At 36.8% G+C, this 27,122-nt stretch overlaps 5 protein-coding genes across 5 annotated transcripts; all 5 read right to left on the reverse strand.

Annotated features, from left to right (window-relative positions):
* Nucleotides 1–7,372: 7,372 nt before the first annotated feature.
* Nucleotides 7,373–9,463, reverse strand: MONOS_16535 (uncharacterized protein; the record flags this gene model as incomplete). Its single annotated transcript, XM_067869441.1, has 2 exons — nt 7,373–9,243; nt 9,346–9,463. The coding sequence occupies 2 exons, from the start codon at nt 9,461–9,463 to the stop codon at nt 7,373–7,375; spliced, it is 1,989 nt and encodes a 662-aa protein (XP_067735759.1).
* A 272-nt stretch (nt 9,464–9,735) lies between these two features.
* On the reverse strand, nt 9,736–10,371 carry MONOS_16923 (uncharacterized protein; the record flags this gene model as incomplete). Its single annotated transcript, XM_067869798.1, has 1 exon — nt 9,736–10,371. One exon carries the CDS (start codon nt 10,369–10,371, stop codon nt 9,736–9,738), a length of 636 nt encoding a protein of 211 aa, XP_067735760.1.
* Nucleotides 10,372–15,272: 4,901 nt separating this feature from the next.
* On the reverse strand, nt 15,273–15,950 carry MONOS_9382 (uncharacterized protein; the record flags this gene model as incomplete). The annotated part of the gene is made up of 1 exon (XM_067879879.1): nt 15,273–15,950. The coding sequence occupies one exon, from the start codon at nt 15,948–15,950 to the stop codon at nt 15,273–15,275; it is 678 nt and encodes a 225-aa protein (XP_067735761.1).
* Nucleotides 15,951–18,577: 2,627 nt separating this feature from the next.
* Nucleotides 18,578–20,843, reverse strand: MONOS_9381 (putative Ubiquitin fusion degradation protein UFD1; the record flags this gene model as incomplete). Its single annotated transcript, XM_067879878.1, has 1 exon — nt 18,578–20,843. One exon carries the CDS (start codon nt 20,841–20,843, stop codon nt 18,744–18,746), a length of 2,100 nt encoding a protein of 699 aa, XP_067735762.1. The 3' UTR covers nt 18,578–18,743.
* Nucleotides 20,844–21,029: 186 nt separating this feature from the next.
* On the reverse strand, nt 21,030–25,501 carry MONOS_9380 (uncharacterized protein; the record flags this gene model as incomplete). Its single annotated transcript, XM_067879877.1, has 3 exons — nt 21,030–25,189; nt 25,255–25,385; nt 25,489–25,501. The coding sequence occupies 3 exons, from the start codon at nt 25,499–25,501 to the stop codon at nt 21,431–21,433; spliced, it is 3,903 nt and encodes a 1,300-aa protein (XP_067735763.1). The 3' UTR covers nt 21,030–21,430.
* Nucleotides 25,502–27,122: the final 1,621 nt, after the last annotated feature.

The following is a 27,122-nucleotide window of genomic DNA, read 5'->3' on the forward strand; positions in this document are numbered from 1 at the left end:
TTTCCAAGCTTTGCTTTGTGCTTCCATCGTCTCCAAATCCTTCACCTGACATAGGTTCACTTGTGGAAGTTAGCATTGGTCAATGCTCATTCTTAGATTGCATATTTGAGCAAGGAAGCGGCAGAAATTCCAATCCTTCGAAATGAATTGTTTCAGGAGGAGGCGGAGTTGTGCATTTTGCCTCTTGCACTCTTGGAGTGATTCCATTTCAGTCAGGTGGAATAGCTTTGATTGAAGGGGCATCGCTCTCTTTGGAGTCTTGCAGTTTTTCTTCTGTTTCATCTGATGCTCCAAACGGATTAATTGCTGGAAGAGACAATTGTGATATCATACTGAAGGATACAGGATTCGCGAATTGCGAGACAAGAAACGGTCATGTGTTGGAAATTATTTGCCCGAAATCAGTGCATAAAAGCGGAGCATGCACATTTGATGGATGCTCTTCGATAAAAGGAGATGGAGGAATTCTTAATTGCATTCCTGAAGCAGAGGGATCTTTGATAATGAACAAAACATCAATTGTGTCTTGTGTAGTGAATGCTGTTACTGGGAGAGGAGGCGGAATCTATCTCGATTTGAAGGGAAGCATTAATAATTATTTATTTTCTGGAATAACATTTCGCAGAAATGAGGCATTTGATAAAAAAGACATGTTTGTTAGAAGTGCTGATTTGAACGCGTCAATCATTCCATCTCTGTTTGATTTCGAGTATTTTGGAGCAGATGGAGAGATAAAAGTCGATCTGAAAGGAAAATATGAAACACATTTTATGAGCCCATCTGCGGATCTGCTGATTTTTTTGGTGAAATATTCTTCGTCGACAATAAGCGTTGGATCGGCTGAAATCAACTTTATCTGGTGTGGAAAGGCAGAAATACCTTGTCACTCGTTGTGGTGGGGCATCAACAACTTGCAAGCATCTGAAGACTCGCAGTCGTGCTTTGTTGAAATTCTGGATGAAGTGGCAATATGCGAGTGCTATGAATTTGGCCTTTCTCAGCTCAGTATTGGATTGCCTGCCGCAGCTGCTTCACCTGCATTCGCCAGACTGTCAATTTATCAAACAACAGGTGGATCGAGCCAATCGATTTTCAGCTCGAATAATTCGCTTTCGTTTTCTTCTGTGCAGTTCCATCTGCCAGCGTTCTTCTCAAATGGACAGTCTTCCGTTGTTTCGTCGTCTGACGGATATCTCACCTTCAACTCAGCCTCGTTCCATTCGGTTGCCACTTCTGTGCTGGAATATGTTCTGCTATTGAACAAAAGAGGAACAGTGGAGCTGTTGAATGTATCTGCTTCTTCGTTGGTGTTTGTGAACTGCCCCTTCGCACTTTCGTCTTATGTCACGCTCGAGGAGTGCTGCTTCCACAACATTTGCTCTCCCACAAGCACAGAAGGCGGTGCAATGTCTGTCTATCTGGAGCAATCAGACCTGCTGCGCGTGAAGGGCTGCCGAGCTGAGCTGTGCAAATGCCCCACAGGAAGAGGCAGAGGAGGGTTTTTGTATATCGACTGCTCGAAGTCTGCAGTAGAAAAACCCTTCAGATTCGAAGGCAACATGGTGTTCGAAGCAAACGATGCGCAACTTGGCAAAAACATATTTATTGCATCTGCAGAATTGAACGCTTCAGTCACTTTGGCAACATTTGCATTTTCATTCGAGTCGATGAAAGAAGACAGCAATGCGTTTGTGGGGATAGAAGCAGAAAGCGAAGAACTGGATTTATTCCGATATTTGGTTCCGTATTCCGCTTCAACAATCCGTCTGTCAGACGCTGGGGCAGATGTGATGAGATGCGGAAACGCAGATAATCCATGCTGCTCGTTCTGGAAAGGGATGCAGCAGATCAGCAACGAGGCCTTGCCAAAGCTCATTTCCATTACCAAATCCACTGAAGTTGCCAACACCTTCACTCTCTCCAACTTCACCATCTTATCAAGCTCATTGGAAGAAGAAGAAAAACGGGAGTTGAAGCTTCTGTTTATAGAAAAGGCAGGAGAAGCATCTGATCCGTTTTTGCGATGAGTAGGCGAGCTTTCGTTGAAGCTTATAACGCTTGTAATTGTATCATCCTTCAACGATTCTGCAACAGCTTTGGTTCAGTGCGAGGATGGGGTGCTGAGTCTGGCGCTGTGTGTGTTTGGAACAGAAGCAGGGCTGGGTGGAATGCGGCAGAGCAGGTGCAGTTTTGCTGTCTGCTTGAAAGGGAAACTTTCACTTGTGGATGTGTCAGTGGAGTCGGCCAGCATCGCAAAAAGCGCGATTGTTGTGGGCTCTGCTGTTTGTGAGATCATCAACTTCACATGCTCGTTATCGAATAATTTTGATGAAAGCGTTCTGGAAGAATAAGAAGTTGCAGGATCAGCAATAGGTGTAAATGCGAATGAAAAAAGCGAATTGAGATTGGTTACATCAGCAATTTCATTAGTGAGCAGAATAGACAACGTGGTATCAGTCTGCGACAGCAAAAGCAAAAGATGTTTTCTATTGAGATGGATAGATTCCAGAATGTTTTCAACCAAAGGAAGAATCGAACCATGATTCATGAAAATTTATTTTCTCTTTTATCTTTGTTACAAATGTATTTCAATGAAAAATAAAAAAACACGTTTATTTATGTCTTTGATTCATTCATATGGGACAAAATATTTGACTTCAGGCATTTTCATTGAAAAATTATGCACTTTTGATGAACTTTTTGTGATCAAAATTTTTCAACAAAATTTGTTCATTTTTATGAATTCGTTTGAGATCACAAAAAATAATGTTGCTAAATCATTCACTTTTGTTGACTGATATGAAAATAAAATTTATTTTGAAATCTGGTCAAGTTTTAAAATGTTATGAGTGAAGAAATTTTTTAATTGTATTGTGCATAAAAAGCTTGAAAGTCCATATTTTCCCCCATATTTTCAAAAAATATGAAAAAAAGTGTTAAGATCATGATCAGAAACCGAATTATTATTAATGAGAAAAGTCGTTGATCGCATTAATCGGCAGGATATCAAAAAGATAATCTTCAAATAACAAGCATGAAAAACTTCATTAATGCGTACCTGGGAAATATCGCATCGTATCCAGGTCCGGAAAAAACAATGATCAGTTGTTTTTTCTATTGTGTGATATCTTGTCTCACATTCTTTCAACAGAAAGAAAGTTAAGCATACACAAAAATGAGCTTATTAATCAATAAAAAAGTCATCATTGATTGGAGACGAAAATGCAAACGAATCTCGAACAAGGTTGCGTCTTCTTTTTAGCATGTATTTTGAAAAACTTGATAAATTCAAACATTGTGATTCTTGCTGCTTTTGTGTAACAATCCTGTGTGATTTCTCTTTCTCCTTCTTAATTTGAACTTCAAGAGCTATTAATGAACGCTGAGGAATAAAGCTTACAGCAGATCCGCATATGCTTGTTCCTCGACTTTTGAAATACAAATAATCTCTTTGATGTGGGTTGATTAAATAAGAATATGATTTGTTGTTTGATGATATGGATTCTTCAAAAAATCTCTGAATGATTGTTTCACAAGATCCGTTCTCTTTCATTTTTTCCGTTGAAATTGAATCTGATGGCAAGTGCTATTGGGATTTTTTCAAAGATGAAGAAGAGAATAAGTCTGCATTCTTATTTAAAAATGAAATTAAATTAAAAACATTTTCAAGTTTTTGGTTAGATAAGTGATTCCGAATAAATATGACAAACATTCCAAACTCTGCATCACAAAGATTCTTACCGTGGTGTTCCGCAAAGAAGCTCACCTTGCGTTTTGAGTTTCGAAAGAAAGTTTTTTTGTGAGAAAAAAGATAGTACAAATTATATTTGTTTTTGTTATGAGCTCCTGAATCACGAAAAAAACTTAGACGTATTTAAATTCTTGAAAGCTGATGATAACAACACAGATGTCAGACAGTTGATAACAAAAGCATGATTATTGTTTGGATTATCAGACAAAAAGTTGTAGATTTTTTGTTCAAAACACTATTCGTTTTTTGAAAAGAGATTATAGCAATGTCAGAAACTTGACGAAAGATGTTAAAATCATCTTGAGCCTGAGTCGCTGTGATCGATGTCCTCAACTTCTCTTTGAAATCAAAAAGACAAATCACCTCACTTTCTTTTATAAAAGATAAACAGTCATTGAAATGATCACGTTGTAATTGAGAAATCACTTGATGTGTTTTCAAAACCATGAAAGTAATTTCTAAATCTCTTTGAAGTTTTTCCACTAATTGAAGAGTTTTCCTTTTGTTTTCTATTTGTTTCTGCACGTTATACTGTTGGTATATATCGATTCTTCTTATTGCTTTTGTAAATTGAACAGTCATTTTGTGGAATTGTGACAACGACATTACCATTCCCGTTTGTTCCATTAATTCTTTCCAAAGTTGGTTTTTTGGCTTGAAAATTTGTCTTTTCTGAAATGGAGAGAAAACTCGAACACCTTTAAATCTTTGAACCATTGAAGGAGATAGTGAAAAGCTTCTTTCTTGTGTAGTCATTTTCTCTGTTAAATGTGAGGATCTTTGCATGGACCCAAGAACTGTTTCTTTGAAAGAATTGGAATTAGTCATAGAAATATTTTCATGAGTGATTAAAGTGTCAACTCCTCCTTTTGTCATTTTCAAAGTTTCATAGCCATCTTTATTTTTCATACAAATTGATAAAGATGGTTTTTACCCATCTGTTAATAATGACTTCCATTTTTCAATTAGCATTTTCTCTTCGAAATTGTCAATTTAAAAATCATTTCACAATTTCCATGTTGAGTTAATATAGTTTATTCGACGTTCAAGAGCCACATTATGAAAAGAAATATTCTGCAATGGTTAGTGGTCAATTATTCCAACAAGATCGTATTTGACAACTCTTCCGCAATTCGCATTTTCAATTGAGAATTTTTCTCTTTGATGGTTCACAACTGAACATTTATGCATTTCGGAATCTGAGGACATAATAAATGAAAGCTCTGTTGTTTTGTGGATATCTGAGCATCTTTCATGAGACAATGAAATAACGGAAGGAAATGAATTGCAAAACAAGTTTCGGCTGACACTTGAATGTTTTCTGCAGGTTGAACAATAAATTCTGTTTGAATCGTCCAACATTTCTGTTGTGAATTCTTTTCTCAACCCTTAACAGGGAGAAAAACTGAAAATTGCTATCACAAATGATTCATCGTTTTGTTGAATTGACTCTTCCCCACATGAACAACATTTAGTAGAATACGATGTTGAAAAAATGAAGTTTCTTTTTTGAATACAACCATTTCGTTGTATAATGTTATTCATTTTGGAATAGGCATCCGAAATGTTTTGAGGTTGTCTTGCTTCATAGCAATAACATTGTTCCCATTGATCCACGTATTCATTGTTTCAACTGACTGAGAATCCATTCACTTTTAAAATTTTATTTGAAATTTGAAAAATTTTTGAAGATAATTGTTTCTTTTGATTTATTTTTGTTATTTCACTATCACAAAGTTGGAATACAGCAGACAGGCATAGTAACAATGAAGATAAGCAACACGTATTTCCGAAATTTGTCATTTCTTTTGAGTGTGTGAGATAAGAAGAAGGTTTCAATGTTGAAATTCAACTTGATATTTGATGAAAATAAGATGTTGGAACTTTGCAGTTTTCATTCAAAATTTATTTTCCTCTCCAAGAAAAATTAAAAAAAAAGGAGAACAATAAGGCTATGGGACAATTCGATTGAATATTTTTCCTTTTCCGTTCATTGCACTGCTTTGATCATAAATACAAATGTCATTGTCCAACTCCTCTTCATTGATATGTTTATCAAAACATTCTTTTTTCTTTCATTTGCTCGTTGAAAACATGGAAGTTGATGCATCACTTGAATTGGAAAGCATCCAACTTTTCCCTATTTCCCCTTCTTTGTTACTCAATCCTAAGAATAAAAGTTACATAATTTTAAAAATGTTAAGAATTAATAAAAAAATTTCTTTTGCTTCGTGGAAGAATCGGAGATAAAGCGTGTGTAACTATTCCATGATTTTTTTCCAGCACTCTCTATGCGTGGCTCACTTTTCCTTGTGTAATGTTGAAACAGAATTTTATAATTTCTTTTATCGAAAAATTTCGAACATAAGCTTGAAAGATCATAGTTTGTATATGCAGTGGAGCTTTTCCATAAACTGTGTCAGATCCGTTAGCAACATCGTATACTTATTTAAAAAAAGTATTATCATTAAAATAAGAAACAATGATTATTTGACAAATGCTTATTATGCATGCATAGCAAAAAAGATATCACACTGTTGATTGATTTTTTTTACTTCATGCATGGCGTGTTTGAATTCTTTAAAGTTGTGAAGCAGATAAGAAATCAGCTCATCCAAATTGTTTGCACCGATTTGACTGATGATTATCCAAGCATTATTAGCTTCAGTTGTCAGTGTTGATGAAGAAGTTGTTATTTTCATAATAATATGATGAAGAAAAGTCGATTTAGTTTGACAAATCTGCAAATAAATACTTATGGTTGCACGAAAATAAAAATAATGGATAAATCACTCTTCTGCTTTCACAAAATATTAAAGTCATAAGAATTGGAGTGTGAACAATAATCAGATGAATATATTTTCATGTTGAAATGAAGCAGATATTATCAGAAAATTTGCAGATATCAAAAGTGATAAATATGATCTGAATAATAAAAATGAAAATTATTTCAAAATTTTCTTTCTTAAAAGAGATGCATTTTCACAATCGTGAAACTCAATTAATGGATCATCACATTTAAGAGACAGAACAAATTGAATAATAAAACCAATTCCACGAAGTTTCGAAATGATAACAGCAAATAAATGTGACGATTCTAAAAAGATAAAAATTTTTCTCCATTAAGAGTGGTAAATAAATCTTCTTTTAAACAAAGAAAATAATCTTTTCATCTTTCTCCAGCACTTATTGCGGAAGAAGAAAATAACAATGAAAAATATAAAAAATTTTTGAGAATTTAATATAACGTGTATGACTAATTTAATCACAATATAATATAAATCGTTCATCATCTTCAATAGCCTCTTTGTTGCTCCAATCTGAATTATTCGATAACGAGCATGTGAAGTTGATGATCTCACAAACAGCAGAGCCCACAACAATCGCGCTTTTTGCGATGCTGGCCGACTCCACTGACACATCCACAAGTGAAAGTTTCCCTTTCAAGCAGACAGCAAAACTGCACCTGCTCTGCCGCATTCCACCCAGCCCTGCTTCTGTTCCAAACACACACAGCGCCAGACTCAGCACCCCATCCTCGCACTGAACCAAAGCTGTTGCAGAATCGTTGAAGGATGATACAATTACAAGCGTTATAAGCTTCAACGAAAGCTCGCCTACTCATCGCAAAAACGGATCAGATGCTTCTCCTGCCTTTTCTATAAACAGAAGCTTCAACTCCCGTTTTTCTTCTTCTTCCAATGAGCTTGATAAGATGGTGAAGTTGGAGAGAGTGAAGGTGTTGGCAACTTCAGTGGATTTGGTAATGGAAATGAGCTTTGGCAAGGCCTCGTTGCTGATCTGCTGCATCCCTTTCCAGAACGAGCAGCATGGATTATCTGCGTTTCCGCATCTCATCACATCTGCCCCAGCGTCTGACAGACGGATTGTTGAAGCGGAATACGGAACCAAATATCGGAATAAATCCAGTTCTTCGCTTTCTGCTTCTATCCCCACAAACGCATTGCTGTCTTCTTTCATCGACTCGAATGAAAATGCAAATGTTGCCAAAGTGACTGAAGCGTTCAATTCTGCAGATGCAATAAATATGTTTTTGCCAAGTTGCGCATCGTTTGCTTCGAACACCATGTTGCCTTCGAATCTGAAGGGTTTTTCTACTGCAGACTTCGAGCAGTCGATATACAAAAACCCTCCTCTGCCTCTTCCTGTGGGGCATTTGCACAGCTCAGCTCGGCAGCCCTTCACGCGCAGCAGGTCTGATTGCTCCAGATAGACAGACATTGCACCGCCTTCTGTGCTTGTAGGAGAGCAAATGTTGTGGAAGCAGCACTCCTCGAGCGTGACATAAGACGAAAGTGCGAAGGGGCAGTTCACAAACACCAACGAAGAAGCAGATACATTCAACAGCTCCACTGTTCCTCTTTTGTTCAATAGCAGAACATATTCCAGCACAGAAGTGGCAACCGAATGGAACGAGGCTGAGTTGAAGGTGAGATATCCGTCAGACGACGAAACAACGGAAGACTGTCCATTTGAGAAGAACGCTGGCAGATGGAACTGCACAGAAGAAAACGAAAGCGAATTATTCGAGCTGAAAATCGATTGGCTCGATCCACCTGTTGTTTGATAAATTGACAGTCTGGCGAATGCAGGTGAAGCAGCTGCGGCAGGCAATCCAATACTGAGCTGAGAAAGGCCAAATTCATAGCACTCGCATATTGCCACTTCATCCAGAATTTCAACAAAGCACGACTGCGAGTCTTCAGATGCTTGCAAGTTGTTGATGCCCCACCACAACGAGTGACAAGGTATTTCTGCCTTTCCACACCAGATAAAGTTGATTTCAGCCGATCCAACGCTTATTGTCGACGAAGAATATTTCACCAAAAAAATCAGCAGATCCGCAGATGGGCTCATAAAATGTGTTTCATATTTTCCTTTCAGATCGACTTTTATCTCTCCATCTGCTCCAAAATACTCGAAATCAAACAGAGATGGAATGATTGACGCGTTCAAATCAGCACTTCTAACAAACATGTCTTTTTTATCAAATGCCTCATTTCTGCGAAATGTTATTCCAGAAAATAAATAATTATTAATGCTTCCCTTCAAATCGAGATAGATTCCGCCTCCTCTCCCAGTAACAGCATTCACTACACAAGACACAATTGATGTTTTGTTCATTATCAAAGATCCCTCTGCTTCAGGAATGCAATTAAGAATTCCTCCATCTCCTTTTATCGAAGAGCATCCATCAAATGTGCATGCTCCGCTTTTATGCACTGATTTCGGGCAAATAATTTCCAACACATGACCGTTTCTTGTCTCGCAATTCGCGAATCCTGTATCCTTCAGTATGATATCACAATTGTCTCTTCCAGCAATTAATCCGTTTGGAGCATCAGATGAAACAGAAGAAAAACTGCAAGACTCCAAAGAGAGCGATGCCCCTTCAATCAAAGCTATTCCACCTGACTGAAATGGAATCACTCCAAGAGTGCAAGAGGCAAAATGCACAACTCCGCCTCCTCCTGAAACAATTCATTTCGAAGGATTGGAATTTCTGCCGCTTCCTTGCTCAAATATGCAATCTAAGAATGAGCATTGACCAATGCTAACTTCCACAAGTGAACCTATGTCAGGTGAAGGATTTGGAGACGATGGAAGCACAAAGCAAAGCTTGGAAAATGAAAGGGTGGTTGAGCGACTTCCTTCAACCAGCTCGAACTTTCCATTTCTTCCAAATATCATTGCTTTTGTTTTGGCATTGCTTTGGACGGGAATTAAGATTCCGCGCCGTTCACAACAGCATCAATGGGGCTGTTTCCTTCGAGCAGTATGATCGAATGAAAAGAATTCATTATATAAAAGCCCATCTCCACTGAAGTGCATGGGCTCCGCTTCGATCCACAGTTCTCGACGGCTGAGTCACCGCCATCCACAAACACAAACGAAGTCGGTGGAGGGAACAGATAGTCGATCATTGTGACACCTCCGTCTGCTGGCTCAGACAGACTGCGCACTCATAGGCAGTCAGGGGCAGTGCCTTCAGAAGCTGACCCATTCCAATACATCAGAAGGATTGCTGCCCCTGGCTCTTCACAGACAACATACGCATCCTTCCCGCACAATGCTCCGTTGTTCTCGAATGTGTTGTTCCTTATCGAGTAATCGACGTGTGAAGAGGTGAATGTGAGGAACAGCCCTCCACTAAATCCATCTCCGCTGGACACAATGCAGAACTCCACTTTGGTTCTCTCGAATCGGAATACACCATTTTCTTTGACATCCATCAGCACGCACCCTCCAATCGTTCTCCCAGAATAGCAAATACAGCTAATAAATGAGCAGTTCTCCACACTCAACACCCCGCCAGCACCCAATTCACCCACAATCACTCCTCCATCTCCGTTTGTTCTGCTCAGATTCGAAAATGTCACATTCTTCAGAAGACCATTTGCCAGTGAATTAATTGTAATGTGGCTGCTGTTGAGCATTGTTGTATTCTCAATGCTGCTGTTCTCAATCTCCAAATTTTTCTCTCTTGTAACAAAAAGCAGTGCTCCTTTTCCTTCTCTGCTCAGCTTGGATACTTCCATTCCTTCAATTGAACACTCAGCATCGTTTCCGTCAAGTGCAATAATCTCAGCATTTCCCATTGCAAAGTCCTTCATTTTGCATCCATTCAATTCCGCTTTCCCATTTGTTACGTAAATGATCCTGTACTCAACAGCTAAGCTGCTGCTGTTCCAAAACTCGAATCTGTCAATGGTGAGCGTGGCTGACGAGCACAGGAACAGAGAATTGCGTAACTTGTGTGGATTCCTTTTCTCTGTTGAGAAGTGAAAAGATTGAAAAACTGTTGATCTGTCCCATAACGAATAAAGTATTCCTTCAAAGATGCTTTTGCAAACATGGAACTATTTCCGAATTTTCAACAATCTTACGGTTAGAAATTTCATGGATATTAACACAATATAATTGAAAACGAGAAAAAGGCAAAAATAGCAAAGATAAAATTTTCAATAACATCGAAATTTTTTGCGATCTCAAAAAATAATCACCCATATGTCAGTTTAAAATGGATTTTCGCAAAAAATTTTAAATGTTGAACATTTGATATGTTAGTGTGTTTCAATTCATTCATAACAACATAGTCATTTCAAAAGAATTTAATTATTCCAGAAATTCACTCAATGAATTTTTGTTTTTCAATATTCACACTTCTCAAAAAAAATTAACAATGAACAAAAACGGTGAAAAAGCTGTAATGTGAAATTCATTTTTCCATTTATTTATTAATAATTTTGTTTGAAATTTTAAATGGTCATTATTTTTTTGGACTTATTTTTTTTTGTGCCCAAAATTTTCGAAATGAAAAAATTAAAAAAAATATTAAATTCGAATCTGATTTGCTAATGACTTTTCTTTTTCACTTTCCTCTCTCAGTTTCATCAGTTGATTCTTTTTCAATATCGTTTTCATCATGCAGTGTTTTGAATTTTCTTTTTCGTTTTTTTGTGAAATTCATTGCAACATCATTTTCTTCATCAGAAATATTTTCTTTTTCATTTTCTATTTCAGTTTTCTTTTTCAAATAATCATCCTACTCATTTTATAGCTTCTCTTCAGTTATTTCTTTACCTTAGAAGTCATATCGATTATTGTGAGAAGGAAGAGGATAAGTCGATGATAGAAAAAGCTTAGTCAGAACTGGCCTAGACGAGTCTTTCAACATGCCACTACATTTGAAAGCTCTTTTGATAACTGAAGGGGATAACTCCGAATGAATTGGTTGTTGGAGAGCTTCAACAAGAGCTGTTCTCTTTGCTGTTGAAGATAAAGATGAAGGTGCTTCGTGCTGATAACTCAGTTCTGATTTGAGAACTGCAAATACTCCTCGGTCAAGTGTGTGGCAAATGTGTGTGCTGTGAGGGACTATTGTGACAACATTCACATTTTCTTTTTTGAACTCTCGCCAGATTGAAGGATCTGCACGAGAAACGTTGGAGTTGATAAGAAGCAAGCAGTGAGATTCGTCGAGTTATATGCGTTGTCTTCTTTCTTTGATCAAAGGGAGAAGAATTGTGAGTGCATATATTTTGAACGAAGAAGATTCCATCCATCCGCATTTGTTCGAACAAATCTCAAGATTTGGAGGCTGAAGAGGCTTCAAGTCATCAGGAAGTTTGAGACTCGTCCACCGAATCACATAAGGAAGTGATTGACCATCAGCTGCAACCGCTTCAATCAGTGGAGAATTCACCATTCGCGCCACAGATTTAGCGAAACCGGGTTTTGCATTTGCAGGAGAACAACATTCCGATTGGAGCTGTCATGAACCCTGAGTGATGACTAGTCTAATTAGAAGATAAGGGCATTGTTGTGACTTTTGTTCTGATGCAATCCGTTGAGCATATCATACCAGTACTTTTGAACTTGTTGGCATGATACCACAAGCCTGTTCGCATCAACAATTTTCTGCTTTGATGTCTTCAGCTCGGGATTCGTTTGATGAAATCGTAAACAACTGACACCAAAACTTTCACATCTGGCGTGTTTTCTTGTTTTGAATCATTTTCAAATTTTTCAAATTGATTTATATTTATTAATACATTTCATCGAATATAAATGCAAACCAGTTCACACATTTTCTTGATGGAAAGGCTGACTCCAGAGAGTGATTCTATTTAATTTTATCCAGCACTGTTTGCTCTTTTATTCCATTGACAATGGATGGACTTATAATTTTTGAAACCAATCTACCTTGCCAAACAGCCTTCACAGCACGCCTGATTCGAATTTTGCTATATTTTTTGATGTTGTTTGCATCCACCATTCACACAACTCCATCGTTTTCAATTTTTTCCATTCACTCAAGCGGATTCATTAATTGTCTCGATTCGAACGATAGCATTTCCTTCCAAGGCTTCAGCTGACCTGCAGTTGATTTCCCTGCAACTTCCTTTCTCAATTTATATTTTTTGGGTAATGATCATAATGCCTATTTCTTTTTTTTAATTTATTCTAATTAATTTCTATTAACGTTGAAAAAATTATTTCACATAAAAATACATTTTTTTGAATTCAATTCATTTGAACTAACCTGTGACTGATTGAATTTCAACGGTAGCCTTTTAACCGCCCCCCCCCCCCCCCCCATTTTCTCCCCCATTTGAAACAAGTTATGCATGAAGATGCACTTATTTTGTTGCTTATAGTTTCATTAAATTCCAAAAAACTATGAATTTTTCGATATGCGGAATTCAAAATAATTCGCTGAGAACAAACAATCAACAACAACTCATTATTATTGGAGAAGGCTCTGAATTATGGGCTCAACCAGTCACAAAAGAAATGTGAACAAATGGATGAAGTGGTAAAACAACAAAACAATAATAGTACTCGGCAAATAATGGAGTGCTGAGGTGTTGTTGCCCTCGGTAATAGCCTCAGGCTTGGCTTGGGACATTGTTTTGGCATTTAGCAACAACGCTCGATTTCTGAATCGGCTTTCACACGCGGCTATCAGCATAGGCTCTTGGGATTGGCTAACTGTGTATGTTATTGGTATTATTCTGGTGCGTCTTTGTCCTTGGCTTGGCTTGTTGATTTCTTCAATCGTATCTGTGTCATATTGTCTCAATTTCTCTCTTCGTCATTCTGTCTCCTTGTCCATCTTTATTGTTGTTCCTAATTGAAAATTGTTTTTTTAAGGTTTCTGCTTAAATAAAACGGGAATGATTTGACCTTATCATTTTTGTGAGGTTTTATTGTTTGAAAATAATAAATGAGAAGCGGTTGGAGGAGCTTTGGATAAAAATGAGGTGTTGTTTAAAGATTTTTCTCCAGGAATAAAAGAACAGAGTGTTTTTGTTCGAGAAAAAAATTATTATTAACATCACCTCTTTATTAAGGGAGGGCACTCAATTGAGAAAATCTATGCTTTTGTATTTCTCGAAGCAACACATTATCCCTTGAGTCTCTGATCTCTCTCCTATCTTCTCTTGTCCTGATTCTTTGTTCTCTCCCTTCTCCTTTTTCTCTTGTACTTCCATTCTCGAAGGGAATATTTCTGTATGACTTGTCTGCATCACGAGGATCGTTTGTCGTGGAGGAGGAATTGAAGGCAGTGCTTGTGTTGTGAAGGGAATTGTTGAAAAGTTCGAGAGATTTGATTGTTGAATTGGTGATGGACCAAACATAATAGTAGTTGTTTTTTTGTGTCATTTAAAAGGAAATGCTAAATATTTGTTTGGAAACGTTGACTTTCTCAATTATTGTGTCTTTTTCTTATCATGAACAACTTTCCTCTGGGGTGATAAGAGCGTGAGCAATCCGGTTTGACAGGATCGCTTAATAGTGTGATCTGAACTGCGTGTGAGCAGTTGTTGATAGGCGCGCGTGCTTGGTAAAAAATACCTCCGGGATCCCACTTGATGCAAGCTTGGATATTGATGTGTCCTTTATTTTGTATGGCTGGAATTCCTCAGGAACTCCTGCTTTCAGCATCCCCATCCCAGTAAGCGTTTTTATTAACTTTGAGGTTAGTTGTGTTTGGTGTGAAGTGTTGAGGAGGAACGTATTTCATATTTCGTGTGTTGTTTTTACTCAATCCTTAAAGGCGCTAGTGGCTCTTGTCTGAAATATTCACTTGTGTTCCTCCTCGAGGAATGGAAATGTGATGTTTTCACTGGATCTGGAAGTCTTGAGTCTTGAAGATAAAAAGATCTCATCATGTTCAAATAAAAAGCTGGTCATTGATTTCTGCTCGAGCTCATGAAATATTCAGCATATGAACAGCATCACCAAAAAAATGCACTTCAACATAAATTCAAAAAAAATAAAGATATTCATTCAGCCCGTTGTTCTCGTACTGCAGCAGCACGATGTCTGGGCTCCACATCTTTGAGTTCAGCTTTCTATGGGTCTGGAAAAATGAGAACGATCAAAATATTGTTCTTCAAAAGCTCACTTTGCTCAAATCCTTTCCATTTACAGTCTTGGAAGTGAGTGAAATCGCAGAATATGTAGTGCACAGGTGCGATTATTTCCCACTTTGTTTTTCAAGGAGAGAAGGCAATAAGACGAATTCATTGTCCATTAATCGAAATATTTCGGGAATGGACCTTGTTCCAACTCTTCCAATTCTCTTCTAAAGTGTGCAAAGCCAAAGATGTTTTGAGTCCATGTGGACTTTGCTATGCTCTCCTTTGTCACGGAAATGATCCTGTCAAGGACTTCGCAGAGCCTGAGGCTTCTCCACCATCATTCTACTCCAACTTCTCTTGCCAATTGATTGTTGCTGTTATGAATCCCTTGGGAGAAAGTGATGAACCGGTTCTCATCACCCCTGCTCCCAAAATATAAGCAGCTTTTGAGTTTTTCCAAACGTTATATTGATACGTCATCTCTTCCAGCAAGTTTCTCCATATCTGATTCCTCCATGCAGGAAGAAGAAGGATGGCTCTCGCTTTCTCTGCTTTTGCTTTCTTGAGACTCGGAAGAATCAATAGAATCGGGGGATGAATGATCATTATGTTCATTGTCCAAACTGAGGTTAGACCATCTTGAGCAAACGGACTCCTGGAACATTCAATGTCTCTTTTCTCTTGTTTCCTTCGTTTGCGATAGCGTCTATCTCTGCTTTCCCTTCGAGAGCTCTCTCCGCTTCATTCAGACATTGACACCTTGTCATATAATCTCCAATGCCCTCTAATCTTAACAATTCATCTGCGGTTGTGTTTTTCCACCCCAGAATGTGGCTAGCTATCATCGTCAGTTTCACAGACTGACATATTTCCATGATCTTTATAAACAAAGGTCGGAGGTTAACTTGTGCGCCCCATCTGTTGATGTTGTTCTCCACATTGGTGCAGTTTGAGCGGAGAAGGATCTTTCCCACATGGTTTTGAGTGATTTGTAATGAATAATTGTTGAGTGCAAATAAAACTTCAAGGAACTCCTTGAAACTTGATGTTTGGTTCTTTGTGCTGCTGTTGAACTTTTTGAGAAAATGAAATCTGTCTCCTCCAACTGCCAAGGTTGCTCCGCAAGCCCAAGGGGAAGAATCTACCGTTAATATGGTGTCGGGCTTCGAGAAGTCCACCAGTTCTCTTCTGCAATTCTCTTTGAGCCTTTGAATCCAGAAGTCCAATTGTCTTTTTATGCTGCTGTTCAAGAACACCGCTCCTTCATAACCATCTTTCTTAACCTCCTTGTTCAGTAAATGGAACATTTTGTTCATGTGTAAAGAGGCGTCATTGCACACGAACCGTGCAACGCTGAGCTGTCCTATGAAAGAAGCGAAGTCTCTCGTCTATGAAAAGCTGTTCTTCATCACTATCTTCAAGCATTTGACACATTCCTGCCTCAGTTCTCTTAGTCTCTGCTGTTCCACTGAGACAATCATTCGACTCGTTTTCCATGTCCATCCGAGGGAAATGAAGTTCATCTTGGGGCTCATCTCACTCTTCTCCATATTGAGGATTAGCTCCAACTGTTGAAACCACTCAACAATTTCTTGAGTTGCAGTCTCCAGCTTTTCTCGATCTTGATCCAGCAAAATGATATCGTCCAAAAAGGAAATGCATCTCACCTTTCATCTTTTTCGTATTTCCTTCGAAACTTTTCTCATCACCTTCGTGAAAATTCGTTTTGCGTCTTTGAAGCCGAATGGTGTGCACTTGAACCCGTTGCATCTTTCATCGAACTTGAATGCAAGGAATGAGGTGAAATCCTTGTGAATTGTAATTAGGAAATAAGCCTGAGAAATATCAAGCAAGGTTGGAAAAATCTCTTTTCTGGATCAGTCTCTCCACTAGGCAATTGTCGTTTATTTTGAAATGCATATCTTTCATCGCAGAATTGAGTGGACAGCAATCGATGATTTAGTGATATTTCCATATCTTCTTCGAAATGAAAATTATATTGCTCAAACAACAGACATCTCCTTCTTTTAACTGTATTAAAATGTTTGTCTTGAGTCCTTCTTGAATCCATTCTGAACAAGCCTCTTTCTCCTTTCTGCAGTCCATGAAGTCTCTGCCTTTCTCTTTTTCCTGTTTCACCTTGTCACTTGCAGCTCTCACCTTCCAAATCGGAATAATCCCGTCTTCTATCCAATTGATCACTCCGATCTTCTTCCATTCCTCGGAAAAGACTTGAATGATCTCCCTTCTTTCTTCGAATAAAATTGCTTCTTGTAATTGAACGTGCTGTTCTTCCAGGTCCTGAGCTTGTTGATCTCGCTTTCTTTGTCCCAGTTCTCCTTGTTCTTTATGAAAAGTGTGATGCAACACGAACTTGTCTCCGCTTTGTTTAAAACTGTAAAATGGGCTTTATCCTCTCTAACTACTATGTTGTCAATAACGGATCATCCTTATCTTCATGAAGTGTTTTGGCCTCCTTGAAATCGAATAAAGCTTGGATTTGTATGTGGTGTGCTGTTTGGAGAGCAGCGACAGTTAATACCATTGCATATCCCTTGTGTTGTTGTGTTTTTTCTATTGAGCTTCGCGTTACCATCAACATTGCTTTCAGTGAGAGCATCAAAAAGGATTCCACATTAAACGCTCATTCATCTCAAGCACTTAAAAATCAACTGTACGATTGCGAATGTGGATGGGTTGAAGAAGACAGAAACAGGGGGACTGAAAAGTGTGCGTCATCTCGCAAGATCTGGAATTGATTTCGCTGACCAACATGATAAGCAAATACATACTCTTCAAGTTTTCCACAATGTGGGATTTGTCTGATTCTAATTGTGGTTATGTTAGTGAGTGAGATGGGATAGATGAACTGTTTGATGTTGAGGTTGCTTAGGTTGTTGAGGAGATACCTGACATTGCTGGGAATTGAGAGTCGTGAGCATCTGAAGTTGGAATGGAGCTGGTAGGCTCCAATCCAATTCCGCCTGAATATCAGCTTTTCGGAAATATCCCGCTCAGTCCAGAAGCAAGTCATTCCAACAAAGTTGTCGCCTTTCTTGTTTTGTGATAGGCTGAGCTCATTATGCAGAGCTCACTCCCTCAATAAAGAGGTGTTAAAGATAACGGTTTTTCTCGAGTATAAATGTACTCTGTTCTTTAATTGCTGAGTTGAAGGCTTCTTTTAGGGTTTCAAAAAAAAAAATAAAAAAATAAGCTATATGAAAAGGCAAAATGTTTACAAGAAAACTTTCATCAACACTCTTTGGTGTTAATTATATATTTTATTTTTCATCAAACTTTTTCAATGTTTTCATTCTCAAAAACAACTATCCACTAATTGAAATTAATTAATTAGTTTTTTGAAACATTAATAAAAAAACTTAAAAGACATTTTAAAGTTTGACAATAAGTCATAAGGGTTATTTGTATGTCAGGGTAGATAATTACTCAATTGAAGTATTTTCATGAAGTTTGGAAAAAGTCTCGAAAAACTTCAGATTTGAATTTAAAAAAAAACCATTCGATCATTTTTTGTTTTGATCAGTTTGTTATTATTTACTTGATGCATTTATAATATTTTGGCATTGCATTTTTTGCTTTTTATTCTTGGATTAAATGAAAAAATTGGGTTCCTCAAAAGAAGCCTCTTGCCAATTGCTTATGATATTTTAGGATCAAATAAAAAAATGTTGCTTCAAATCAAAATATGACACAATAATAATACTTTTCATTCCTGAGTTCGTATTGAAAAAATCTGATGATTTAAAAAAAAAAAAAAAAAAAAAAAAAAAAAAAAACAGCAATATCGTTCCACATTCCACAGCTTTTTCCACCAATGATATTTATTTATTTTCATTTTTTTTTTTTAAAAAAAAAAAAACTCTTGTGGGTCAGAAAATTAAGTTCCTGATGGAAAAAAAAAGGGTATGATAAATAACTCACACAAATAAGTATTCAAAATATCAAAAAGACGATCCAATACTTTTTGTTGCCTTGTGATAAAAAATAATCGGAAAAAGTTACTTGAACAAAAAATCACAAGAAAATTTTTTATTAAAAATTAAAACTGATGAAAAAGCAAATTTTTTTAAAACAAATATTCAAGAAATCTGTTCAACGTGAGATGTCACCATGTGAATTTGCAACTCTTCAAAGTTTGCCCATCCGCCTCTGCAACAATACGGGCACACTAATGCTGATGCCTCAATTGCACGCCTCAGATCTTCTTCTTCAACAGTATTTCTTTGCGTCTGAGACATAAGCGATCCGAGTGGCTTTGTATTGGGTTTCTCTTTCTGCTGCGAAGAATAAGATTGTGATCCAACAGAAGAAGCACCAAATCTTCCTCTGATGCATCTTCCACGCCCTCTTCCTTCTACCAAGCCCAAAACATGCACATTTCTGATGTGGCTCTTCATGTTCCTTCCCAAAACACGCAATCCACACATTCTGCAGGCGTAGTTCGTTTCAAAGCATCGCAGCTGATGCGAAGGCAGCAAGCGATGGGTGAAAATCAGCTGGCAGATGTCACACACAGCCGGGCGCTCTGAACAGGACAGCGCAGTGTGGCGTGGAATCGACGGTGGATACATTTCTATACCACACAAACATCGCACTTTTTTATGGAGCATATCCACATGCTTGTCGAGTAGCTCAGGCTTCAATCGTTTCTTGCACACAGGACAAATAGCTGTTGTTTTTCTACAATATCGAACATGGCTCAATAATTGCAATGGAGGAAGACGAACATGACAATTTGGACATTGATCTAACGAAGGAGAAGAAGAAGAAGAAGAAGAGGAGGAGGAGGAGGAGGAGGAGGAGGAGGATGGCTTGGATGAAGAGGAAGTTTGTTGAGAAGAATCATCTGGAAATACGCTCCTTTGACCAGGCGGAGGTGAAGGAGGGTTGTATACAACAAATTCCTTTGCTTTCTTTGCAACTTGTTCATCTTCCTTTTCTTCTTCTTCATACTCATAGACATACTCCACTTCTTCTCCTCCTTCCTCCCCTTCCTCCGCTTCTACAACGTACTCAATCACTTCTTCAACATCTTCCGATTCATCCTTTTTCTTTTCATTTTCGCAAGCATTTTCTTCTTCTTCTTCTTCTTCTTCATTTGATTCATCATCATCATCGCTCTCATTGTCATTGTCATCTGATTCTGATTCTTCTTCTGCTTTCATTTTCTCTTTTCTTTCCAGCTCAACTGGGTCTTCTTCATCCGTTTCTGTTGCTCGCAATGAAAATTCTGAGTCTTCTTTGAAACCGTATACACTAATATACAAATCAACAATTTCTTCAGCTTTCTTTTCTTTATCTTTCTGAGTTTCTCCTCCTCCTTCATTTTCTTTGTTTAATTTAAATAGTGAATCAGCCTTCCTCTTCATAGATAGCAACGATTCTGACTTTGGAGATACAACAATTTCTTCATTATCTATCAAGATAGTTGACCACATAAACCTTTCTCTCTTTGGAAATTTATCCAATCGAGATGCAAATAAGCATGTGCTTCCTATAGTCGTTGAAATTTCAACGCGAATTTTCTTTGATTCAGGTGTCTGTAATCGGAAGTATGTGTACTCTCCAGCCTTCACATTCGAATTTTTTGGCACATCAAGTTCCAAAGGAGTGTGAAGAATCTCCTTAAATTCCTCATCAATAGTGCAAACAGGATCGCAATCCAAAAGTGAAACAACGTTTGAAGGCTCGGTTTTTGCAACCTGTACTCTGTAATTTCGAAGCCCAAAACTTAATTCAATAATATTTCCTGCCTCAACAGCACTATAGTTTCCAGATAATGCATTTTGCAATGCAAAACCTTCGTCTATAATTTCTTCGAAATAGCGAGATTCAAGCGGTTTTAGTTTTATTGAAGTGCAAGCTGGAATTGACCTTATTCGACGAAGGGTGACATATACTCCAGACTCTGCTTTTAAAACGTTAAACACCCATGGTGGCACAATCCCCATTGTCAGCGGGGTGAAGCCTTGAATTCCAAGAAATACGCGCCCTTTTCCCTCGGTTACTGAAACTTCAAATAATAAAACACTGTTTTCATTAGAATCATTTGTAAATAACTTATGAGCCAAAGTGTCTGGTAAATAAAATTTATTTGTAGATCCAATAACGCTAAGTTGTTCACCTTCAGCAGCTTTTATTTGCAGTAATTCAGGTTCTTTAGGAAATCCTTTACTCATTATTATATGTTGGTTACTCTGATCATATTTTTAGTAAATAAATGTGTTCAAAAGAAATCAGTTTAATGAAGGATTGATTGGAATTCAAAGCAATGAATTGATAGCAGGAAGAAAGAATGTCCTTCATTTTGATTGAAACACTTCACTGAAACATCTATTTTTTATTATTTAGAAAAAAAAAAAAAAAATAGAATTTCTTTTTTTCAAAAACAACTTCACAGAAATAAACATGAATATTCAAATGGAAAAAATGTTTTCTGTATATTTTTGATTTAGCAAAACATAAATTATCAAAAATTCATTTTTTTTTTTAACAATTTTTATAATATTGAGATCATGAGGAAATTTATTTTTCACATAACATCATCTTGAACTATAAGCACACAAGTGGCAAAGGTCATTTCATAATAAACAGCAAAATAAAAATGATAACTGAATCGAACTGAAGCAAATCAAAGGGGAAAAAAAATAATAATAATAAATCAATTTCACATTAATGCGAATAAACAAACAAATATTTAATTGTTAAATACTTCTGGAAAACTCAAAGAAAAATGCCCTGTTGTCTTTAATTGATTGCAAAAACATCAAGCAAAACGAGTCTTTGAGACTGAATGCGATCCAGAAAGAGCTGCGAGGATTTCATTCCGCTCTTCAGCTGCCTTGTTGATGGCGTCTGTGAGCGAATGAATAAGCTGAGGAAGAGGCGTCAGATGTTTAGAGGCAGAACAAGAAAGGAATCTATCTGAAGAGGATTGCACGGAACGAGGAGTAGAAGAAGATGTCTTGTTTTGTGTCGAGTGAGGAGAAGAATGTTTATTTGATGACTCTTCTGTTGATGATGATGATGATGACACAGCATTTGATGAAGATGAAGAGGCAAGTTCAGATTTTTGCTTAAAAATCGGATGTTTTCTCGTTGTGCTGTTAAAGGATTGCTTTCCTTTCAAAACAGATGCGTTATTTCTCTTCTCAATCGGTTTGTCTTCGATTCCTTTTGAATTCTCTTCTTTCATTTCTTTCGTTCTTCTTTCCTCTTTTCCTCTTTTATTGTCACTCCGTTCATCATCTTCTTTTTCTTTTTCTTCTTTTTCTTCTTCTTCACCATTTTCTTCTTCTTCTTCTTCTTCTTTTCCTCTGCTTTTTCTCTCCACGTTATCAGCCAGCTTCCCCATCTTCCCAATCATCTTTTGCATTTCTTCTATCATTTCCTGCTTTTCATCCAGCATCTCTTTCATTCCTGTGCAAAATCGACATTTTTCTCGTTTTTCTTCTTCGAAAACTTTTTCCTCTTTCAAATTTGCATCTTTAATTCTTCCATTGAATAAAACTTCTTTTTGATTTTTTGGTTTATTTTTCGTGTTTGTTGCTTCTCTTTTATCTATTTCGTTGTTTTTCCAAGTTTTTCTCTCGATTTCATTTTCATTGGCTTTCCAATCTTTGTTCTTTTCTTCTTCTCCTTCTTCTCCTTCTTCTCCTTCTTTTCTTCGATTCATCTTCATCTTTGTATCATACCCATCAATTTGCTTTTTTCCCTCTTTTTCTTTTCTTTTCATTTCTTTCTCTTCAAACGTGTTATTCTCTTCTTTCCATCCGACTTCTTCTTTTTCATCTGAAATCATCCTCAGCAAATCATCTGTCCTTTCTGAATGCTCCTTCATCTCTTCCTGCAGACGCCACAGAAGATCAAGTACATCCTGTGTGGAAGGAGAAGGAGAAGAAGAAGAAGAAGAAGAGAGAGGAAGAGAAGAAGAAGAAATAGAAGACGGAAAAGATGATTGGGAAATATCAGCTTTTGCAGAAGAAAGTGAATAAGGTTGAAGATGTTTTGTTGGTAGTGAATGTTCAGATGATGATGTTTTTTTTGATGAAGAAGTTAAAGAAGAAGAAGAAGAAGAAGAAGGAAGATGAGAAGAAGAAGAAGAAGAAGAAGAAGCTGATGGTGCTGATGATGAAGCTGAAGACGACATTTCATGTGAAGCATTAGGCAGATACAAAATGTGATGGTTTTCATCTTCTGTGTGTTTGTGTCTGATTGTTGGAGAAGGAGAGGAATGAGAAGGAGATGAAGAGAAGAAAGAGCGAAGAGGTTTGACTGAATATGGAGTGAGGAGAGACAAATGAGAAAGGGAAGAAGAAGGAGAAGAAGAAAGAGAAGAAGAAGAAGAAGATAAAACAGAAGAAGAAGAAACATCATTTATTAATGATTTTGAAGGAAATGAAGAAGATGCTTGTGATTTCTGTGTGGTTGCTGAGCTTGTTGAATCATCTGTTCTGTTCGTTTTTGATAAAATTTTATCTTCTTTTCCTTTTGCATTTTGCTCTTTCTTTTCTCTTCTTTCTTTTGTTCCCTCAAAATTTCCTTTTCTTTCTTCTTCTTCTTCTTCTTCGTATTTTCTGCTTTTTCTCATTTTTTCTTTCTCTTTCTCTTTCTCCTTCTCCTTCTCTTCCTCCATCAAATGCAGCATAATCCTCAGCCTTTGGTTTTCTCCTTCAACACTCTTCAGCTCATTTTCTGTCTCCACAAGTGCTTCTGCTATTTGACTCATCTCATTTCGCATCTTCTCTCTTTCAGCTGTTTCTTTCTCTTTCTCTTTTCTTCTTTCTTCTTCTCTTATCATTTCGTTGTTTGCTGCTGCTTCTTCTTTCTTTTTCCCAACATTTCTTTCGCTCTCTTCTTTCTCCTTTTGTTTTTCTTCCTCCTTTTCAATCATTCTTATTTTTTCCATTTCTTTCTCTCTTTTTTCTTTCATCTTTTTGATGCAATCTCTTATTTGCTCCATAACCACATCCATCTCCTTCTGCTGCTCATATTCATCGTCTTCTTCATCAAGCAATTCTTCTTCTTCTTTTTCTTCTTTCTTTCCAGTTTTATGCTCGATTGTTTTTTCTTCCTCCTCTTTGTTATTTTCACCTTCTTCTCTTTTGCCTTTTCCAATCATTTTCTGTTCATCTTTCTCTTTTATTGTTTCTTCATTAGCATTCTTTGCCTCTGATAAAACGTCCTTTCGTTTGAATATCCATCCCTGTTGCTCTGCCAAATGCTTCAGCATTTCAAGTATTCCTCTCATTTTCCTCAGCATCGCCTGTTCGTTTGTTATTCTCTTTGCTTTTTGCTCTTTCATCTTTTTCTCTTCTTTCTTTCTTTCTTCTTCTTCTGTCATCTTTGCTTTTTCTCTTTCCTTTTCTCTTTCCTTTTCCTTTTCCTTTTCCTTTTCTTTTTCTTTTCTCATTCTCTCCATTTCTTGCAGCATCTCTTCTCTTTCTCTTTCCATTTGTTTCGCAGCCACCTCATCTTCCTCTGCTTTTCTTTCTCTCTCTTTCTCCAGCTTCTCCCTCTCCTTCATCACCCTTCCAAGCTGCTCAAGTTCTTCTTCTATTCTCTTCGCTTCTTCTTCCTGCTTTCTCAACATGCCCCTCAGAATCGCATTCGCCTCGTTCTGCTTCTTCAGCTCTGCTTCTACATCTTCTTTTGTTTTTCTCGCGCTGGCTTCGGATTTACTCCTTTCTTCGCTCTCTTTCTCCTTCTCTTCCTTTAACTCTTTCAGCTCGTTTAATTCCTTCGTCATTTTCTTTTCTTTTCTTTCGCTTTCGAGTTTTGTGTCTTCAATCATTTTCTCTTTCGTCTTCATCATTTTTTCTATCTTTTCGAGTTGGATTTTTAGCTCTTCGATTTCTGCTTCTTTTTCTCTAACTTTCTCATTTTGCTCACGAATAAGTTCGTTTTTTTCCTTTTCGTGGTTTTGAACTGCGTCCTCCAATTTATTTGATATTTCCTGTATTTTTCTGTCTTTCTCTTTTTCTTGACAAATTTGTTCGTTCATTCTTTCTTCCAGTTTCTTTACGGTCTCTTCCATTGCTTTGGTCTGTTCTTTCGCCATTTCCAATTCCTTCTTTTGATTCTCTTTTTCTTTCGATTTCTCATTGTCTTGTTGATTTGTTGACGCTTTCTGACTACATATGTTTACGAGTTCAAAAATACCTTCTTTATTTTGTATTTTTTCTCCAACCGGTGATGCATATGGAGGTGTTGAGAAAGTGGATTTTGATGATAAAAGCATTGATTCTTCGGGTAGTGGAGGTGTCTCTGCTGGAGAATTTGTTTCTGGGAAGTGATTGCCTTCTTCTATTTCCGTTGGAGTAAGAATATTTTCGCTTATCTCTTTTTCATTGGTAGATCCTTCGTTCTGTGTAATAAATTCGCTTTTCGTTCTTGAAATTTGTTGTAGCTTTTCCATTTCCGACAGTATAAGTTTGTTTTCGCGCTCAAGTTCCAAACTGCGATCCCTAAGACCAATAACTTCACTTAATGCATGAGTTCTATCGGTCTGCAATTGCGATATAACCTATTTTTAAAAAAAAAAAAAAATCACCGAACAAAATGCATTAACAAATATATTTATTCCCAAACCTTTTTCAATCGGCTATTTTCAGCCCTTAAGTTAAAGTTTTCTGTTATAAGGCGATGATTCTCTTTCTCGAGGTGTCCTGAACATTCCAAGGTATCTTTTCCAATTGTTCCTGATCTTATTTTAGGAGCGTCTATTAGTTCATAAGTTTAGAGATTAATTATTTACAATATTTTTTTTTTTTTGATTTGTAAATGAGAAGGAAAGTTATTGAAGTGTATTTCACTTATTCATACCGCTTTTGGACATTTCTACTCCAAGTATTCGTTATAAAACCGTGTTCTTATTTCAACAGCACAATAAATGGCTTGCAGGAATTTATTTTCTTTTTTTAAATCATTGATAATTCAACATTTTAATAATGGTAACCAAAAAAAATCAAAAAACAAATTGTTATATGATTTTATGTTGATATTTAAAGTCAAAAATGTGGATGTCTGTTATCATGAGAATTCATTGAAATAATTGAAACATGAACCAACTGAAAATTACAATTTATATTTCTATTCATGAAAAACATGTGTGAAAAAGAATATTTCAATCTCTAAAAAAGAATTCAAAATAACTTAAATGACCACTAGCAAAAAAACCACACAAACGCCAGAAAATAAAATTGGAAAAGTGAACTCAATAAACTTTCACTGTGCAAACCTCATATGTTTCTTTAAAAAAAATTCCAAAAAGAATAATGCTTCCAAACTCTCACTTCTTTTGAAAAGAGAATAAGTTACTCAGTGATTTAAAATAAATATTCTGACAATAAGAAAGAGTTTTTCAGATTTACTCTCTGCGATGACGAAAATATCCAAACATCACCATTTTCTGTCAGTCATTTTGTATTGTTCAAACGATCAAACAAAAACAACATTTTGTTCATTCAAAATTCAGCACTATTTATAAAATCAAATATTTCACTTAACATTTGAACAAAAGATGATTTCTTTCTCTCTTTCTTTTTTGAAAATGTTGTGCCCATTCTTAAAAAGAGGAAATCAGGAAAAAAAGAAAAGTGTATTTTTTGCGTGGATAAGTCCCCATGCTGTCGGGAACATGTTGTCTTATGTGCATAATATGTGTGAAGTGCCTGTGCAATGGCTCCACAAATGATGAAACAAATCTGGTGGAGAAAATAATAAATGATAGAAAATCAGATTATTTGTGCAACTCTTTGTTTGATGGCCTTCCAAATAATAGGAATGGAGATGGAAATGCTTTTAAAATGAATGTCAAAGGGAATGATGGTGGAATTGAAGAAGATGAAAAACGAGAAAAATCAAAGAAAAAAAATCAAAAAATGGAAGATGAAAGAAATATCCGAATTGGGAAAGGAAATTCAGTCACGATGATGAATAATAGACAATTTCATGATGAAGGAGAAATGATGAAAATTGAAAGAAATTTTGAAGAAAGTGAGATTGAAGGATGTTTTGTTCTGATTAATTCATCAATTGAGGTCAAATCATTGGGGCTGATTCAACGTGATGAGAGAAATGTTGTTGAAGCGGGGAATGGAAGTTCTGTTGAATTGGATGATTGTGGTATTTTTATTTTGAGTGAAACGTCTCCATTTTGTTTGACTGGTGGATGTGGGATATTCACGAATATTTCACTCACTTCATCTTCAATTGGGTTTTTGGAGACCATTCCATCTCTATTTTCTTCAAAATCCCAAAAAGGAGAGTTTTCAGCAAAATGTTTTGTTTCTATTTGTTCTTCTCATTTTTCATCTTTTTGTGCCTCATCAGCCCCATTCCTCTCATCCTTTTCAATACCCTTTGAATGCCTCTCTCATTTGACATTTTTCAACATCTCAACAGCAAATAATGAATGCTCACCACCAACAGCTGCGTCATCTCAAACATTAAGCTTG

This window comes from Monocercomonoides exilis (assembly GCF_001643675.1).
Source record: "Monocercomonoides exilis strain PA203 chromosome Unknown scaffold2-2631571, whole genome shotgun sequence".
In the NCBI taxonomy this organism is placed as follows: domain Eukaryota; phylum Preaxostyla; order Oxymonadida; family Polymastigidae; genus Monocercomonoides; species Monocercomonoides exilis.